We start from the raw sequence: 18,586 nt of genomic DNA, 5'->3' as shown, positions 1-18,586 counted from the left end.
AATCAAGCTTGTTTATGCCCTATGGACTATAGTATCTAAAAAAAATTATAAATTGTTTTCAGAATTCAAAATTTTTGGTTTGTAAATTTTTATTTGATAGAAAGTACTAGCTTGATAGCAAACATAAAAAAAAAAAATATTTTTAGGTAGTACTTTTTTTTTTTTTTTGATAAATTTCAGTCACATATAGCACTAATCCAGTTATTAGAACATATAGATAGATATTGGTGATGTAAACTTCAATACAAGTGATCTAGATACACAGTCACACAAAAATAATTGAACAATGACTGCATGCATTTATTTAATTAATTAGTATATACATATAGTAGTTACTAATAATCTGATGTATATAATATCAAAAAAAAAAAAAAACTAATTAATAATAATGCCGATGATTAATTTGGACCAGTTGATCATATAATATGTGTATGTGGTCTGTACGTAGACTCTCTATATTGACCATATGCATATATATAGTCACTTATATATATATATATATATATATATTATAAAAGAAACTAGAATATATAGCTAAATATATATATGGGCATGCTGATTAAGAAGTAATGGTAAGCAACATCATGGTTTTGAACTCTTCAAAATCAAGCTGGCCGTCGGAATTGGCGTCGAAGGCATTAATCATAGTCTTGCAATCTTTGTCAGTACTGTTTTCTTCCATCAAACCTAATCTTATTAGTACGCTTTGAAGCTCTTCACAAGAGATGAATCCGTCGTCGTTTTGATCAAACACCTTGAACGCCTTAACAAGGTCACTAATAATGATCTCTTCAACCTCATCATCAATTTCATCATTATGTTTTGATGATATGGATTCGTAGAAGAACAAGAACTCATCAAAGTTGAGGCTTGATTTTCCAACCAAGGACTCAAGTTCTGTCTTGCTAAACTGATGATGAACACTACCATTATTAATCCTCTCCAGAAGCCAACTCAATTCCTCAAGGCTAACTAGGTCATCGCCATTCTTGTCAAGCTTTTGGAAGATCCTCTTTAAGTCGTAGGTGCTTAAGGGAGACATTCTATATATATATATATATATATAGCAAGAACTATATATCGATGAAATGTTGGAAAATATGTTATATAGCAAAATAAAAGGAAAGAAAAGTTTGTAATTACTAATTACTATATAGCACTACAACTTACTATAACTTCGAGCTTTTTCTAAAGATGATTTAAAAACTATTCACGATATGTATGTATTGACCAAATCTTTTAGTTGTGCTAAACAGAAATAGTGGTATAGCTGACTATTTATAGACGTAGACTTAGGGAAGAAAAAAAATACCCATAGAGAAATTTGTATGGTTCTCGATTGTTGACGTAGCCATATATTATATATAAATAAATGGCCTGAGATTGAGAACTTGGGAAGAAGCTTCGTGGTTAGGCAATAGTACTACTCGTGGGGGGACCCTATATATAATCAGACTTATTCTTTCATTGAACTATCACCAAAGGAAATAGTGGAATATAAGATAAGAGTATGAAGAACGCTGCCAAGTCATGTATGTGACAAAATTTAATATATGATAATAATAGAAAAAAGAGTTACATTATTATTTTTATATATTTATGTGAACGTAAATGAAACCGACCAAATAACGTACATACATAGATTGTTCTAGAAGTTACGAGAGTCACGTGGATCGAAGTCAAGGACCACAACTTCATACTATAGAGAGGTTTAGTTTAGAGATATTTTTGTTCCTCAACTATATCGAAACGAAAATCATCTTTTCCAAAGATTATATTATTGTTTTTTATGTAAATACAACTAGGACTTGGAAAAATTGGACAGAATTCTTAAAACTTGGAGAAGTACAATAGCTTTATAGGAAAAAATGCATATATGTAACAAACTCAGTACTTATTATTGTCATTTATCTTTAAATAAATAGAATCATCTCACGGCAGCTTGATTAGCTCTTGAGAAAGAAAAAAAAACATGAGGTTACAAAATGAAAATGAATGAGAATAGAAAAACTTGAATTAAGGATTCAAGATGAATTTGGCAAGCCAACTGTTTCGAGCTGTTGGATTCTTTTGATTCTGAAACCTCTTATTCTTAATTCCTCAGCTACAGAAGTATCATTATGATCCACCTTTTCAATGGTCCAACCCTTGTTTTGTACCGAACCCCCTACTTTTACCTGTTTACAGTAACATTAATAATATAAATAATTCATATAATATATATTTATATAATCTATATATCTATACACACTACACTGGAAATCGTGGATGCAATTATATGACAAATCAATGACTCTCCAATGAGACCTTGTTTAAAGGGGTAATAAGAGAATTTTTCCATAGTAAATATAATCCATTCACCTTTCTTCTCCTTGAGATTAGGCATGCAACCAACCTAATCTCACACGTCATTTTTTCACCAACAACCTACAGACGTTCACACATAAGTTGGGATCCGACGTCCCATGTAGTAGATTACGATGAAAACACCATACTTTGGTTGGCACGACATGCGGTGTAAGACACCAGATGTCGGTTTATGTCACAAATGACATTAAAAACCATCAAAATAAGCCAGTTTCAACACATTTGGGATATCATTTGCCTGGCTTTCCTTCAAGACAAAGAAGATACAAAAACAAAAGCATAATCCACATAATAAACGAGAATGCTAACATTACTCATCTATCTATTTGAAGGAGATACTTCTAGGTTCTTCTCTTATTACTTTTATACGTACACAGGGTTCCTCTCTCTCTCACTAGGTTATTATTAATTTCATTTAAAATGAGACTAAGAGTCATTGAGTGGATTTTTTATCAATTTGAACCAAATGTCAAATGGTGATTTGAGGACAAATCAAGGTGTTTTATTTTTTTTTTATTTTTTGACATTGGGAGGGGGGATTTGAACTTAGGCCTCCTTTTTGTGAGGAAAATTGTGAAACCAGTAGACTATACTTATGACCACTTGTACTAATTTTTATGGGGACCAAAATGTTACATTAAAAAAATGTTAAGTCAGTATTAGTAATGGCTTGTGTGATCAATCCAGACCTAACGTGGGTCCACAGATCAATGGACAGAAAAGCATCCTCAAAAAAAAAAAAAAAAAAAAGACGCAAAAAGAAAAGAAACAAGGAAAGAGAAATACTGCATCATTAACTGAATATGTGTGCTTGTGTAATTTGGTGATCTTTTAAGTTATCTAGCCATACCTCTGAATTTTTGGCGGCATCAATGACAAGAGCACCATCCAAGGATAGATCTTCCACAATTACGTTGCAGCCCTTAATAATCATAGTAGACCTTTGAGAAATTGAACAACTACCACCAACTTTCTTTTTTATATCAGAAAACGTGAGACCCCATTGAGGCTTCCATGTGATACGTGACCACACTTCAACTTCCTGTCCATTAAAGACCTCTGGTACCGGATCAGCTATTTGGACTCCAGCCTGGGAAACATAAAATTAGCAACCTTAAGTACAAAACAGCAAGCGAAGTAAATCAATTATAATTCAGTAGATTGTACTCTGTAGTTTAGTAGAATTCTTGTTGATATAATAATGCAAACACAAACAATTCATACAGTCTGTTTTCGACATCAAAAACTTATAGAACTAGTACTTCTTTGTCTAGAAATTGGATTGATGAAATCAAATTATTACTGGAAAGTGCAGAAATCAACACCAAAAAGAGTGATGCAAGGTCATAATTGATCATTCCCACAAAAGCTTTGTAACTGTCGTTTTCAACATCAAAAGATTAATAGATTATGTTCAAGTTTAGAAGAACAGATTCGGAAGACTTTATAGTTGAAGGTTTGATGAGTGAAACTTTTTGACAAAAGAACCTGTAAAATGAATTTAACAAAATTACAACATACAAAAATGCACCTTTCTAAGGATGAGGCTGTTTGCACGATAGACGGCCATTTCTCCAGAAGTGGCACTATGATATGGATTTCCCTTTGGTACCTATTCATTCAAACAAACAATTAGAAATACGACCACACTTCCGAAATGAAGCCCATCAAGCATGGGAAAATTTTAAGATATTGGGCAAAGCTTATTTATCAAACAGGACAACATGAACAACTAGAAGTAACTTTGAGGTGATTGTGGTATCTTACCTTAGCAGCATCCTCGGGGTTGTTCTTCACGGGTGCATATGCAAACCATGCATCCATTACCTAAGCAATCAAATGGCAAGACAACATACATAAAATAAGTACTAACTAAAACAACATTATAAAAAAAAAACTATGCTGATTAAATATTCAGAAAACTAGAAACCTATAAACATTGAAAATTCAATAACAGAAGAACAACTTTAGCCAGTTGAAACTTTGTTTATAAAAAAATTACCGTAAATCCAACCCTAGCTGTTGGAGGCAGGGTTTTTGGATAATCCTGCATCATGCACTCCAGTCGCGTTGAAGATTTAAATGAAGTTTTGCTGGCATCTTTATACCTGCAGGATGAATGGGTGAGACATGATATAAAAACATAATAAATGAAGAGATGGGTGTCATTCTTGCAAGCAAGTAATAAAAACAAAAATTTGGTTTTGCAAGAACATCTACAACTAAAACAAACACATGCTTTCAAAAAAAAACACATGATATAAAAACATAATAAAAACATAATAAAAACATAATAAATGAAGAGATGGGTGTCATTCTTGCAAGCAAGTGATAAAATCAAAAATTTGGTTTTGCAAGAACATCTACAACTAAAACAAACACATGCTTTCAAAAAAAAACACATGATATATAGGGCTTACTTTGGGTTCACGAACTCCTTTATTCCACCTTTGGTTTTTGTGAGCTCCTCAATATAAGGACCAAGTTCCAAAATCAACTGCAGAAATAAAAGGTTATAAATCAATTTCAACTTCCCAGCAAAGATTATGCTTCACAAGATAATAAATGACCAAAAGCTCGACAAGAGTGAATTGTAGAAAGCAAAATATACCTGTTATAATGAGACATTTTATGTGTCATATTAATAATCTAGTGATTTCTTAAAGAATCTATTGGTAAGAACATTACTTGGTTTATATTTCCCGGGTAAGGAGAATAGCCAGTCTCGCAGTTCACATCTCCATCAGGATGTCCAGTAGCTCTAAGTAGAGGATCAAGTTGGTTGTATTCCACATTTATGACCATTGTCCTCCCTAGGTAAGGTGCAAGATCGATGATTATTATACTTCAAGGTATACCTCTGACTATTACACGTGCAGCATCATCAAATTTAAGCACTTAAACCTAAGGTGGCGTTTGGTTGGAGGTAATGAAATGAAATGGAATGGAAAGGAAACAAATTTCATTCCATTCCTTTGTTTGGTTGCATTTTAAAGTATTGGAATATCACTCTAATGGAATGCTCTTTCCATCATTTTGGTAGAATGACTATTCCATTTTGAAATGGAAGGAAAGACCATTCCAATGTAGCATGAGAAAAAATTTAATGATTTTTTTATCAATATTTTTTATGCATTTTAAATTTTATTTCATTCTATTCCTATTCCAATTCGCATTCCTATGTTTTCATTCCTCCCAACCAAACGCCTTGTTGTGTTTTATTATTATTATTATTGTTATTATTTTCCTTTATGTTCAGTCTTGACTATAAAGGCATGCTAACAGTTAAACAACCATTTAGTCTAGCCAACAAAAGCATATTGTCAAATAAGAGCGAGGGAAATGACGAGGAAAAACAAAAATAATGGGCCATACATACTATCAGAAGCAATTTCCATTATTTTTATTGTCATACTTGACAATAAAAAGCATGCCCCTAAATTATGACAGAAGTAATTTGCAGGCAACAGACAGTCAACAATAGAGAAAATTCTTCTGTTGTGTTTCTCGTCTACAAGGAAAAGAGTCAGAATTATATACCGTCAACATGAGTAAGCCGGGTAATCCCGCCTATGGCTTCTTTTGCTTTGCGAGGAACAGTGAGGGAGTTAACATGATATTGTCTGGTAGCACTGACACCTATTGCTGCTGGAATTGCCTAAATGACGACAAATATAAAGTATAGTTAACAATTGTATTAGCCAACCATAAAACTTTAAACAGATTAAGCTTTTATAAATTACAACCGAAAAATACAAGTCATACTGACATTGAAAAGAAGCCCATTTGTATCTTGAAAAAATAGAACCCATCTCAAACCAGCAGCACGCCTGTATAAAATAAGACAATTAATATCATGGTGTGCAAATTCTCCAATCGCAAGTATTTCTGATCATATACCAAAATTTAGGCAAGTAATACCGACGTACCAAACGTTAAGTAGGCCACTAGAAAACAAAAGGGAATGCACATCACCATGACCATGGGGTTTAGTCTGCCACAGAAGATAGAGGTTTAAGAAAATTCACATAAACAATGATGTTATTCTTGTTCGTGAGGACTGCTATCCCTCATTTTGCACTGCCACTAGTTAGTGAATAGTCACACACACAAAAGCTTGTATATATGGGAAAAATGACTTGCACAAACAGTACCTGAATCCTGTACTTGTTATGTGGATCCACAGCAAGCCTGGCTTCATTATCATCTAAGCATGCAACTTTTTCCTGCAGTTAAAAAACACTCAATTATAACATCCCAGACTCATATTACATCAATTATGAGCTTTCATCGATTACAATAAAACATCAGTAGCTCAATCAATGGATGTTTATACCTGCTTCAGAAGCATTACTTGTGTAGGCTCCATGCCAAAATAAGAATTTGATTCTAAAAGTTGCAGAGTGCGAGAATGTGTGTCATCTGATGTCATTATTACAAAAGGAATCTTTTTTTTACCTTCTCCTACAGATTACAAACATACATTAGTACTCAAAATGAAATGAAAACCTGGTGTATTAAAAATAAATTAACAATAATTAAGTTTAATGTGGACTTTTCTGAGACAGACAGACAAGGATAGTTTTATTTGAATATAATTACACATGTGAACTGAACTGTTAAACTGACAGCACTACTGCAAAGTTGAAATGGAAAATCTAATTCTCCACAGTACAATCTTGAAGAAGTTATTGACTGAGGTTGCATGGAAAAATATATATATATATATAACTATATGTTGTTCTTATTCTTCTTCTTCTATTTCCCCAATATTTACGTAACTAGTCCCTGCCTGCGCGAGACTTGTTCCGTCTGAGGGGAGAATATCAAGTTGATGTATCGATGTTCTTCTATTCCTAATCTAACCACTATATATGTAAGGTGTGAAACATGCTTGACAGACCTTGTGTGAGGCCATAGCTAGCTTCTTCGAGAGCCAAAACAGATTCAATGTAATGTTGTAAAAAGCAAGTTCCTGTCGAAGTCTCTCTTGGAAGAGCCACCTGAAACATGTAAATGATAAAGTTACCTGATGTACTGGTACCAATTATGCATTTCATAAAGAGATATATGTACATATAAATATATTTAAAGATCATATATATAGAGTACCTAAAAGATTTGAACAATAGACATCCAAATATAGTTGCCAAAGAAAACTATACTTTGGAGTAAAGAAATATATTTAGGGGTGCTAAAGGAGTTGTTACATTATTTTTTATAAAATACATTTCAAATGACAAAATCAAGAGCAGAAGACGAAATCAAAGAAAATGTTTCCCCTTGAGCATAGAAACTTTTAGATGTACTATATGATGTGAGATGAAGACCAGAAATAGCCCAAGCAATGAGATAGAGAAATGCTAAAAGCACCTGTAGTGTCTAGCACCTTTATGAAGTGTAATATCGCTATTGATGCAATTCAATATCAGGTCCCACTTATTTTAATTTAATTAAAATTATAGAAAACCGCTAACTAATTATAAGACGCCATGCCATAGAGGTGCTAAGAGGTGATATGCAAATGATGCAAAGAAAGCAAGCTTAGCTATATTTAAAACATGAAAAAAAGTTTGTCAAAAAAAAAACATGAAAAAAAGAACGAATAAACTGAGACTTCTTTTGAAATGCCAAAATATTTATACTTTAAAATTATTGTCAATAACTTAATGTCACTTATACCTTAATTCCATTGTAGCCTAAACGTTCCCCGAGACCACCAGCAACAAGAACAAAGGCCGCATTCTGAACTTCCCTAACACCTGTTTCCTCAAATCTAATGAAGTTATCATCACCAAATGTTAAGATATCACCTTCCGGAACCTGTAAACATTATTCAATAGTCAGCCAACTCCAATATTTATTCTCAACATTGTACTGAAAAGCTCAAAAAGAAGAACTTGAACTAGCATCACTTCTTGACAAATGTAGTAGTCTACAAATAACTTAATATCTACTTGCTTATAAATAATTCTCAGCTAAATATAAACTTAGGCAAGAGATAATTCCATATGACACCAGAATGTAAAATGAGAAAAGAATCACAATTCAAAAGTCTATTCAAATGTAATCCAGCTAGCAATATGTTAAATATATGAGTATATGAACTTATGTGGCAGTATTCACCTGCCAGTGAGGGATTAAGTTTAAAGATGCAATGCGTGATTTCTGGTAAATGACAAGGCTATAATATTTGACAGACAATTGTAACAGCAAATAACAAGGTCAAATTGTACATTTGAAGTTCAGAAGTACAAGTATGAAATTCAGAAAACCAAATACACTCTTGGCGTTAAGTTAGGATTGTCAACAAATCACTAAGGAATTCAAGTATGAGATATCACTCACTGAAGGTGTGAAGCCATCAAATGGGTTCTTCCCAGCTTTTGAATCTGCTAATAGTTCTCTAGCTGTTTTAATATATGAATCCAAGCCACCAGGGTAGTTTTCATTAAGCAGAGTCACCTGCAATGAAACGAGAATCGTAAGCAACCAAACTCAAAAACCAACAAAAAAAAAAAAAAGTTGGTAGTTTTAACAAATTTAAAACTATAGTCATCCAATATAAAACGAACACTTGGAGATCCTACCACCATAAGATCGTATAATTCCATTATAAATAGGAAAAGTCAAGCCAAATAAAAAGAACCTGATCAAAGAAAGCTCTCTTTTCATCGTCATCAACCCCTGGTTCCGCCCAATGCTTGAACAAATGAGTCTGTCCCAACTCCAACAACGTCTTGGCAAGCTCAACCTGGCAAAAAACCGCAAATTTACAGAATAGAAACCAATCATCTCCGAAACTTCACAAAAAAAATCATAATCATTTCACTAAAGAAAAACAAAGAACAATAAAGTGTGGCGGTACCTGGTGAGGAGAAAGAAGGTGGAGATTCTTCTGAAGATTAGGCGCAGAAGATTCGAAATCACCAGTGATATGGAGGTTGGTAAGAGCTTGAGCGGTGGAAGCCATGGATGAAGATCTGATTAATGGATGAAAGCTTAAGCTTTTACGAGGGAGTATATATATATGAATTTTGAATTGTGGATCTGAAATATGAAATTGAGTTTGATTTGTTTATGGGAAAAGTTCCGTTGTTGCATATCAGTAGAAGTTTGAGTACAAGGACAATCCACCGTTCTCTTTCTTCATTGACACCTTAGATTCTCTAAATCCTATTTTTTTTTTATAATTATATGGTACTTTTTATACGTAATTATATGACACCAAACTTCAAAAAAAAAAAAAAAAAAAAAGAGAGTACTAGTATTAATAATGTCTTTTAATATTTTTTGGTGTGCCAATTACAATTTTTTATAATTTTTTAATCAATTTTTAAGTTAAAATTAATTAATTTAATTATGACATATTTGATTGTGTTTTTCTTTTATTACATTGATTTAATTTCTCATCATTTTAGTTATATTTTTATATAATAAAAGTTAACCTTATCGAAATAAATAATTGAAAAATTCTCGTTTACTTTCTTTTCATCTCTTCATCTTTTTCTTTTTTTTTTCTTATATATTTATATTATTTTATAATATTTTAAAGGTTTTAATAATTAAATAATACTTTCAAGAAAAAAAAACTAAATAATTATATATATTTAGTATTAAAATATTTTTATTATATTAATAAAATAATAGAATAATAAAAAATATAGAATTTATTATAATTTTTAGTGTTGTGATTGGAATTAGAAAAAAAAAAAATTAATGCTAGAATAATAATTTTTTAGTATTAATTTAATACCAAATTTAAATTTTATCATTAGATATGGTTAAGATGCAGTTCCACGTCAATATTATCTGAAAATTATTATTAATTAATAATTAAAAAAAAGTTTTCTTTTCTTTTTTCTTTGAAATTAAAAGCGAATAGAAAGTGGAGAAAAGTGTGATTTTAGCTTTGTGGGACATGTTTGGTGTGTGTAAAAGAAAAACATTCGGGTGGGGTTGATTTTCGGGACCATCATTTAATTAATTTAATTTAGTATTTATAAAAAAGAAATTTATTTAATTTAATTTAGCATATAATGGTGTTTGGCATATTATGAGAGGGTGGATTTATTTGCATACACTCTAATTTTAAAAGGATAATTTTAAAAAATCACACTTCATATTTTTTAAAATTTTATTTTTCATATTATTTTTTATTAATGTTAATATTTATTTTAATTTTATTTTTATATATTTTTTTTTTGAATTATGTATAATTTTTTTATTTTTCATAACAAAATTTCATATTATTTTTTATTTTGAATTTTTTGTCATAATATTTAAAATATAATTTATTTTTATTTAAAAAAACATATTTTTAAGAATATTGAAAAAAAAAACTAAAAAAATACTATTATAAATTAAAAATATATATTATATATATTTTTTAATACAAATTGGAATATTTTTCAATTTGCTAACTTAGCCAACAAAAAGACTGTAATTAATGTCTATAAATTTATAGAGTGCAAATCAAAATCTCCATTATTAAATTGTTTATGAGACTACTTTTTTATTTTGTTTAGTTTGGATGGATATAATTAAGGAAAATTTACATGATATACTAACTTTTGTAATTTTTTTACAAAAATATTGTTAGGTAGTATTTTTTATTTTTTTACTGTATTTTTTTTATAAGTTTCATACTGTAGTATACTGTGTTAAGTTTTCACTGTTATTTTACTAATATTTTTTAGTTGTTCTATTGTTGTTTTGAGTTGTTCTATTTTGTGTTTTACTGGTGTTTTATAAAAATACAATATTTTTGAAAAAAAATTCCGTGTAACAGTATTTTTATAAAAATTAACTCAAATTCCAATATTTTTGTAAGTTTCTTATAATTAATGTAAAATTATACTCACCATCTCGAAAAATTAAAAGGGCCGGATTGTGGATTTATAATTAATATAAAAGATATTAGTCTGAAAAAAATAATCATGATAATAGTTTTTAGTAACATGTCATGATGAGAAAGTGACTAATTGTAGTGTGGGGAGGAGGGAATGTCATTCCTTAATTTTATTAATTAATTATAAAGCATAAGCATAAGCATATGTTCTGCCATTCCGATATATTCTCATGGGATATTATATTATGCTCTTCCTTTTTTTTCTTTCTTTCATGTCATTATCTTTTAAGAAACAAAGCACAAAATAAAATCTCATTATCAATATTTTTTATAGTTTCAAATTTTAAAACATTTAAAACACTCGTCCATTAATACATTTATGATATTGGGGATAAATTCAGAGTTTCCAATGGTAAAATATAAGCCTTTTTTTTATGACACTTTAGCTCTTAAGGATGTGCGTAGACTTTACCTAAGTTTTTTTTTTTTTTTTTTTGAAAATAAAGTAGCTTTATTCAAACAAATCTTCCAAAACTATGAAAGAATAACAAGTAGGTAAAGAATTCCCACTAAGAACACGATCAACCTCATAAAGAGAAGCCCGTGCTAAAGCATGCGCAAGACTACCTAAGTTAAGCAATAGAATGGGACAATATTTGGCTACAAGACGTAAAAAAACAATGCTAAAAAAAGGCAACCTTGAACTTTTATTTTTTTTTAAGTTTTTATTTATTTATTATTTTATTTTTTTTATAATTTTAAACCGTGAAAATCATGAAAATTATTCCAAAAAAAAAAAAATAGTTGTAAAATTTTTAAAGCTGCGGCCTAGAAGGGAAAGTCACGGCCTTGCACGAATCTTCGGTGTTGGGATTCGTTTCGAAGGTTGCGGCCTTCCCAGCCAAGTTGCAGCCTTGTGTTGCCTGCTGCTATAAAAAAGTGCTTCGCGAACCAAAAACCTAAAACCCACATTTTCTCTTCTCCTCCGATTTCAATAGCCCCAAACACCCATAATTCATCTCCATGGTCATCATAATCAATTTCCTTCATCAATCTTCCTACTACATCAAATTCTCATCATCTCTTCATCATTATTCTTAATAAACCATATCACATTTCTTAATTTTAATTCAAATGTTCAAAAGAGAAGCTTCATCCATGGTGATTTCTTAAATTTCTTCAAGCAAGAGGAGATCCAAGGGTTAGGATCTCTATTGGGGGTAAGTTTTCAATCTCTTTGATTGTGGATTTTGGATATTTAAGTTTCAATTATTGGTTTTTGTTGAAATTTTGAGATCGGAAGATGATGAATAGTGAAATCTTTTTAATAGTGAAGAACTATCTAGTGGATTATTATATTGTTGAGTTGGATTGTGTGTTTGTGCTTAATTTTGAATTCTTGGATCATTGAAAAGTAAGGGAAAGTGCTGTCTAATTTTTCTTAAAATTTCTTTGAAATTATGGCGCAAAGAAGGGGTGGTTCTCGTTCTTAAAGGTAACCACCGTAACAACCTCAACCTAATTCTGCCACTAACAAATTTATGAATAAGGTAGTCTCTAATTATTTTTAGAGAGTTTGTGGGAGGTTTGTTATTCTTGAGCGGTGTTTTGAATTTAGGGAGGAACCTTTTGAAGATGATTCCATGGAAGTTGTTCGGGTAGAAATTATCAGGAGGCACTAGAAAAAATTTGTTGTTCTCAAACCCTCTCAGCCTAACTTATCCCTAATGTATGAGTTTTATGCAAATTTTACTCAAAGAGATGCCAACTATATGATCAAGGTATTGATGTTACAATCTCTGTTGCAGCTTTCAATGTTGTGTATGACATTCCTCACATTCTTCTTACCCCTGATAATGATGTTACTAAATTATTTAATAATGGGGAGCTCACTTGGCAAAAAGTAGTTGATGTTGTGGCCCATGAGGGAGCTGAGTGGAACATGGCAGGAGATGAGATTAAAGGTTTGTGAAAGTGTCAGTTGAATCCAATAGCAAAAGCTTGGGCTCATTTTGTTAGTGCTCACATTTACCCCAACACTCACATGCCTAATATTGGAAAAGATAGACTTTTGATTGTCTATCTTATTATGAAGGGGATCCCACTTAATATTGACCAGAAAGTGTTCGAGAGTTAGCGTGACATTTTGAATTTATGCACAATAAGTGGGTTGGGACATCCTTCCATGATTCTTGATTTATGTCAAATATGAGGTTCCTCAATATAGATTGGATACCATAGGACAAATTCGGGTACTATTTTGCATTTTTCTGTGAAGAAATATTCTGCCCCCATTCCACATCCTTTGCCTCCTGGCTAATTCGGGGGCTATTTTGCATTTTTCTGTGAAGAAATATTCTGCCCCCATTCCACATCCTTTGCCTCCTAGCCAATTCGATGGCTATTTTGCATTTTTCTGTGAAGAAATATTCTGTCCCCATTCCACATCCTTTGCCTCCTGGCCAGCGTCGTAAGAAGGTCAAGCGACCTGTGGTGGATGAAGATGATGAGGAAGAAGCTTTGAATATGGAAGTGGAGCATGATGAGCAAGCATGAGGCAGTTCTCAGGCAGCCCCTATGCCTGCTGGGAGTGGTGGTCATGATCCTTATATATGGTATCTCATTGCCTAAAACCAGTATATGATTAAGGCCCAGCAAGGCATGAATAATAATTTCAACAACTTTATGGCCTTATGACATGAGGATGAGAGGATTCAGGTAGATCAATTGAATGAGTTGGTGCAGAGGCTAGTGGTGAGCCCAAATGTGGAGAAATTTTTTCACATGTCTGACGCAATACACACCATACTAGTGGCCACCGCCACCGCCAGCCATTTTTTGTGTATATCGTATTGTTTTACCTGTGAAAAGAAAATTGCTAATAACTGTGTGCTTGGTTAACTATTTTTGAGTTTAATTTAAAAAGTTCTGACAGGACATTTTTAATATGTTTCACAAATACAATATTTTAGACTTTACAATATATGCTTGACTAGGGTTGGCGGCATAATAGTTTAAATTTGATAGAACTTGTATTGTTTGGCTTTTGAGGCAAAATTCTTGATGACTTATGCTTTAAAAAATGATTTAGGCAATTTTTTTGAAACGTTTGTACCTTTCAAGCTAACCTATTTTGTGATTATCTGTAGTTTAACTCTTTTTGAGTCTTAGACCGATTTTTTTAATACACACTTTTTGAGCTAATAAAATAATTTTGACCCATTTATTATTTTTTTCTTATCCTAACTATACCATGAGTTTTCAAATAAGTTTGGGGGAAAATTATAATGTGGGTATTGTGTTTTGAGAAAGCTTAAAAATAATGAGAGATAATGTTTTTAATATGTTGCAATCCTTGTCATCAAAATTTAAGATCTAAAAAAAAGTGAATAAAAAAATAATAGTGTGGATTGTAACAATATAAATATCTCTAGTGTATGGCAGTAAGTACGGGAATGGGATAGTTCTGTAATAAAAGTGAGGTGCTTGGAATTTAAAAAGCTTATGGTATAGTCACTACTACAAAATTGGCTTTTCCCAACGGTTTATAACTGTCTTTTATACTATTTCCCAACGGCTCCTAAAACTATTGGCTATGTGGGTGTCATAAAAATGCGGAACATTAAGCCTCACATTATAACCTTTTAATTTCAAATCATTTCTTGTTGACATTAGTGGAGAAAGTTAAATGATGCAAACATATTGAAAATTTGGGTTGTAGTTTTGTTTGGTATGAGTTGAGCATATATGGCGGAGTTTAAATTATTGTGATCATTTGTGAGTTATATTATTTATTTCCCGTTGAACTTTAAAGTTGAACTTTGGGGCGGGTGAACTAAAAATCTGGTTAAAGATTACAGTTAAGATTTTAGAGAAGAGTCAATGTAGTGTATATGACAATGGTGGTTTACTTGTGTATGTTGTTTTCTTATTCGTTAGTTAAACTTGGTCTTTACTCGAGGGTAAGTAAAGGTTAAGTTTGGGCGAATTTGTTAGATTTATTTTTATGCACTTTTATAGTCTAATTTAGGATGTGTTTTAGTGTTTTTATTATTTAATTGTAGATTTATTCTTAGTTTTAATTTTTATTGTTTTTTAGGAAAAATATTTGGAGATCTTCAATTTTGGTGTTCTGCAAGCCTTTTTGAGCAAAAATGAGAAAATATAATGAAGAAAGAAAACTTTTTTTAGCTTGGATTAATTTTCTATTTCTTAAAATGGCTCAAAATGAAATTTTTAGCTCTTAAATTCACGACCAAAAGTCAATAATAGTCAAATTTATAATTAAGGTGGAAAATCAAAGAAAAAAAAAAAGAAACATGGCCTACAAGGCCGCAGCTTGGTAAGCAAGGTCGCGGCCTTACCTTTGTTCACTGTAAAAAAATGGAAATTGGAATCAAAGAATTAGCGAAGATCGAAAAAAGGAGAACCTGGCTTATAAGGTCGCGGCCTTGGTGTTTTTTGGGGCAACTCAAAATTTGTGCTGTAAAAAGGGAGTTGATGACTAGTTTTCGACACCATTCAAAAATTGAGATGAATTCTAAGTGTAGAAAGAGAGTAAGGAGCAGAAGGCACCGGTGAAGGACTCCAACAATGTTCTATCTCTTCAACTCTATCTTTTATATCTTTAATTAGATTTCTTTTGTTTTAGAATGTCTTTTAGTAGCTAAGTTCTCTTAGGGATTATTATGTGAACCACTTGAGCTTATTTTATGGATTGATGTGATTATATAATTTCTTTTTTTTCTTTATTCAATTCCATACAATCTGTTTTAATTTTGTAACTATTGACTGATCACCCTTAATTGTTATTTATGAATTTAAATCAAAATTTGAAAAGTAAGATTTAAATATGTTATGATTATTATGGATGCAAATTGATTTAGGACGAAAATACCTAGGTTGTTGTATAATTTTATAAGTTGATATGCTTAATGCTATATTTGTTATTAAACTTACCATAGAATGTGTACATAAATTGATCCAATCTAATGACAACCGACCGATCCAATTATAACTGATCACCAAACATTGGATATCTAATTGTGATCAGATTGGATTGGATGTTATTTTTGAATATCTAATTGGATCGGATCAGATGTTGGATGGGCGTCTAGAAATCCAATACAACTAACATCTAATCGAACTAATTAGTATTTTTATTTAGTTTGGATGAGTAATTAGATTTTATATTGTTATACGTAAAATATATATGCATATATAACAATTAACATTAAAATTTTACTCTTTTACTCTTGGATCGGATGGATCCAATCAAATCCAATACATACTAGAGCTAAAATATTGGATGGATCCGATCTGATCTAAAAAATACTAGGTCTAAAATATTTGATAAACCCAAATTAAACTAATAAATATATAAGAAATACATCCAACGGATAGAACCGATCCAATCCAACATCTAATGGATGTTGGATAGATTGGATGACTAAAATTAATTGGATCGAATCGAATGGTAAAACCTAACATCCAATATATAATTGAATCAAATATGGATAGACCTAAAAACATTGGATGTGGTCCAATAAACACCCCTAATCATCTCATATAACCTATTTATTCCATTCAAACGAGTGCCCTTTTTCATTATATAAGGTCACGTAACCAGTTGCATCACCAACCAAGACCAGTCTCCTCGCTAGCCTGCGTGGGCGAGGGTGTTCAAGCATTGGATGCGCTTCGATTCAAATGATCTTCCTACCTAAAATCTTGTCCTTGGCACGGTTTCTTGTTGCTAGTTGGAACTTCTTGATGTCTCCTTTGTATGTCACTGTCCTAGTACCAACATCCACATGGTCACACTTAGGGAAAACCCAGCCGTAAAAATCAAGTGAAACATCGTTACCTACATACATCTCACCTAGGTTCTCATAGTACACCATTTTCTCATCAGGGATTTTGATTTTTTCCTGAAAATATACAATACAAAATCAAGATTAGAAAATTCTCTTACACAAATGTATTGGATAGCATAAGATTACACATCAGTATTGATCATTCGTTTCCATCATCACCTAATAAGATACTCCCTTATCCCATTACAACTATTGGTGCATAAAAATGTCAGCAAAAGCCATAAGCATAATCTAAGTGCAAATTAATTAACAACACAAAATTCTAAGTTCTAACTTGGTCTCTATAGTGAAAACAAAAAAACCCAACACTAGCACGATAGAAGAATCATAGGCTGTAATACCTGAAAGGCAATGGCGTATTCATAATCACGGCACCGATGGACTTAGCGACTCTGGAATTAGCACCATCGGCTCCAATCACAGCATCAACCTCTAATGTCTTCTTATCGCCTGTTCCACCGGCCCTTCCATCATATTCTGTGAAATGTAGAACTTACTTTCTTCCATGAAGAAGGAGCTAGAAGATGCCTCGAGGTAGTTATGGTATTTGTGTTTCTAATTATTCTATAACAAAGTCTAAATAATTGTACCTTTAAATATGATGCTCTATTAAGGGATTGTGGTTTTCCAAGTTTCAATAGTTGGAGAATTTAGAGACAATAGGTCGAAGGCATGTTCATCCTTCTCGAAGGAATTCCCCAACAATTACAAAGGTAAAACATGGTTACGAAGCAGATGGAAAAGAAATCTGGTGTTTGTGAAGGTAAGGGGTTTTTGAATGAGAGAGAGAGAGAGAGAGAGAGAGAGAGAGAGAGAGAGAGAGAGAGAGAAAGAAAAAAAAAAGATTAATTAATGGGAGGAGGTTAGAAATAATTGATAATTTAGTTAAATAATTATTATTTAATTCAAGAATATTATTAAAAAATAATTTTATAAATAATCTAATACATTCTAAGTATTAAATATTTATATACACTCATCAAATTATTACCATTAGATTAAATATCTATGGCTGTAAAAATATATCTACTAAAACAACAAAACTAAAGTGTTTACTATAAACATGTCCTAAATATAATATTGACTTGAGTAAACAATAATATTATTTTTTTGTTCTATTTTTTTAATATCATTTCCTACTTTTTTTTTTCAAATGTACTACAAAATTAATTTTCATATAAAAATAATCGAATATAAAAATATTTTAAATAAATATGTATCGCATTAATTTTATAAAAATATTAGATAGAATTATTTCATAAATACATAAAAATAACAAAAATTACAAAAATGCAATTGTTCAGAATTTTAACATTTTATTTATTGAAAATGCGATCTTTTGATATTTTCATGTTATTTTATGTTGTATTTTTATTAATTTATTGTTAATTTTTGTTATTTGTATATTATTTTTATGTTGTTTGCATGTTATTTTTATGTAATTTTTTTTTATTATTTTCATGTTATTTTTATAAGACAACGTAAAAATATT

The 18,586-nt window shown here is 31.2% G+C and overlaps 2 protein-coding genes and 1 long non-coding RNA gene across 5 annotated transcripts; 1 reads left to right on the top strand and 2 right to left on the bottom strand.

Moving 5' to 3' along the window:
• Window positions 1-276: 276 nt before the first annotated feature.
• LOC115698742 (probable calcium-binding protein CML44) lies at window positions 277-1,710 on the bottom strand. The gene has a single exon (XM_030625903.2). The coding sequence runs from the start codon at window positions 1,040-1,042 to the stop codon at window positions 560-562; it is 483 nt and encodes a 160-aa protein (XP_030481763.1). The 5' UTR covers window positions 1,043-1,710; the 3' UTR covers window positions 277-559.
• A 127-nt stretch (window positions 1,711-1,837) lies between these two features.
• LOC115698731 (UDP-sugar pyrophosphorylase) lies at window positions 1,838-9,603 on the bottom strand. Of its 3 annotated transcripts, XM_030625882.2 has the most exons (18): window positions 9,236-9,557; window positions 9,017-9,121; window positions 8,716-8,832; window positions 8,050-8,190; window positions 7,271-7,370; window positions 6,704-6,831; window positions 6,522-6,593; window positions 6,297-6,361; window positions 6,137-6,197; window positions 5,908-6,025; window positions 5,056-5,180; window positions 4,788-4,864; window positions 4,370-4,475; window positions 4,135-4,194; window positions 3,899-3,979; window positions 3,218-3,457; window positions 2,362-2,427; window positions 1,838-2,177 (listed from the first exon to the last, which is right to left on the bottom strand). In XM_030625882.2, exons 1-18 carry the CDS (start codon window positions 9,338-9,340, stop codon window positions 2,025-2,027), a joined length of 1,920 nt encoding a protein of 639 aa, XP_030481742.1. In that variant the 5' UTR covers window positions 9,341-9,557; the 3' UTR covers window positions 1,838-2,024. The 3 variants fall into 3 exon arrangements, with proteins under 3 accessions (XP_030481742.1, XP_030481749.1, XP_060961560.1); XM_030625889.2 differs by lacking the exon at window positions 2,362-2,427 and having other exon boundaries at window positions 9,236-9,603; XM_061105577.1 differs by lacking the exons at window positions 1,838-2,177; window positions 2,362-2,427 and adding an exon at window positions 2,434-2,614.
• A 1,945-nt stretch (window positions 9,604-11,548) lies between these two features.
• On the top strand, window positions 11,549-16,080 carry LOC133031846 (uncharacterized). Its single transcript, XR_009684911.1, has 2 exons — window positions 11,549-12,438; window positions 13,027-16,080. It is a non-coding gene; the product is annotated as an uncharacterized LOC133031846 (long non-coding RNA).
• The last annotated feature ends 2,506 nt before the right edge of the window (window positions 16,081-18,586 follow it).

The sequence above is a fragment of the Cannabis sativa genome, chromosome X, assembly GCF_029168945.1.
Source record: "Cannabis sativa cultivar Pink pepper isolate KNU-18-1 chromosome X, ASM2916894v1, whole genome shotgun sequence".
NCBI lineage: Eukaryota > Viridiplantae > Streptophyta > Magnoliopsida > Rosales > Cannabaceae > Cannabis > Cannabis sativa.
Note: the sequence above shows the minus strand (reverse complement) of the source record. Positions and strands in the feature narration are given on the sequence as shown.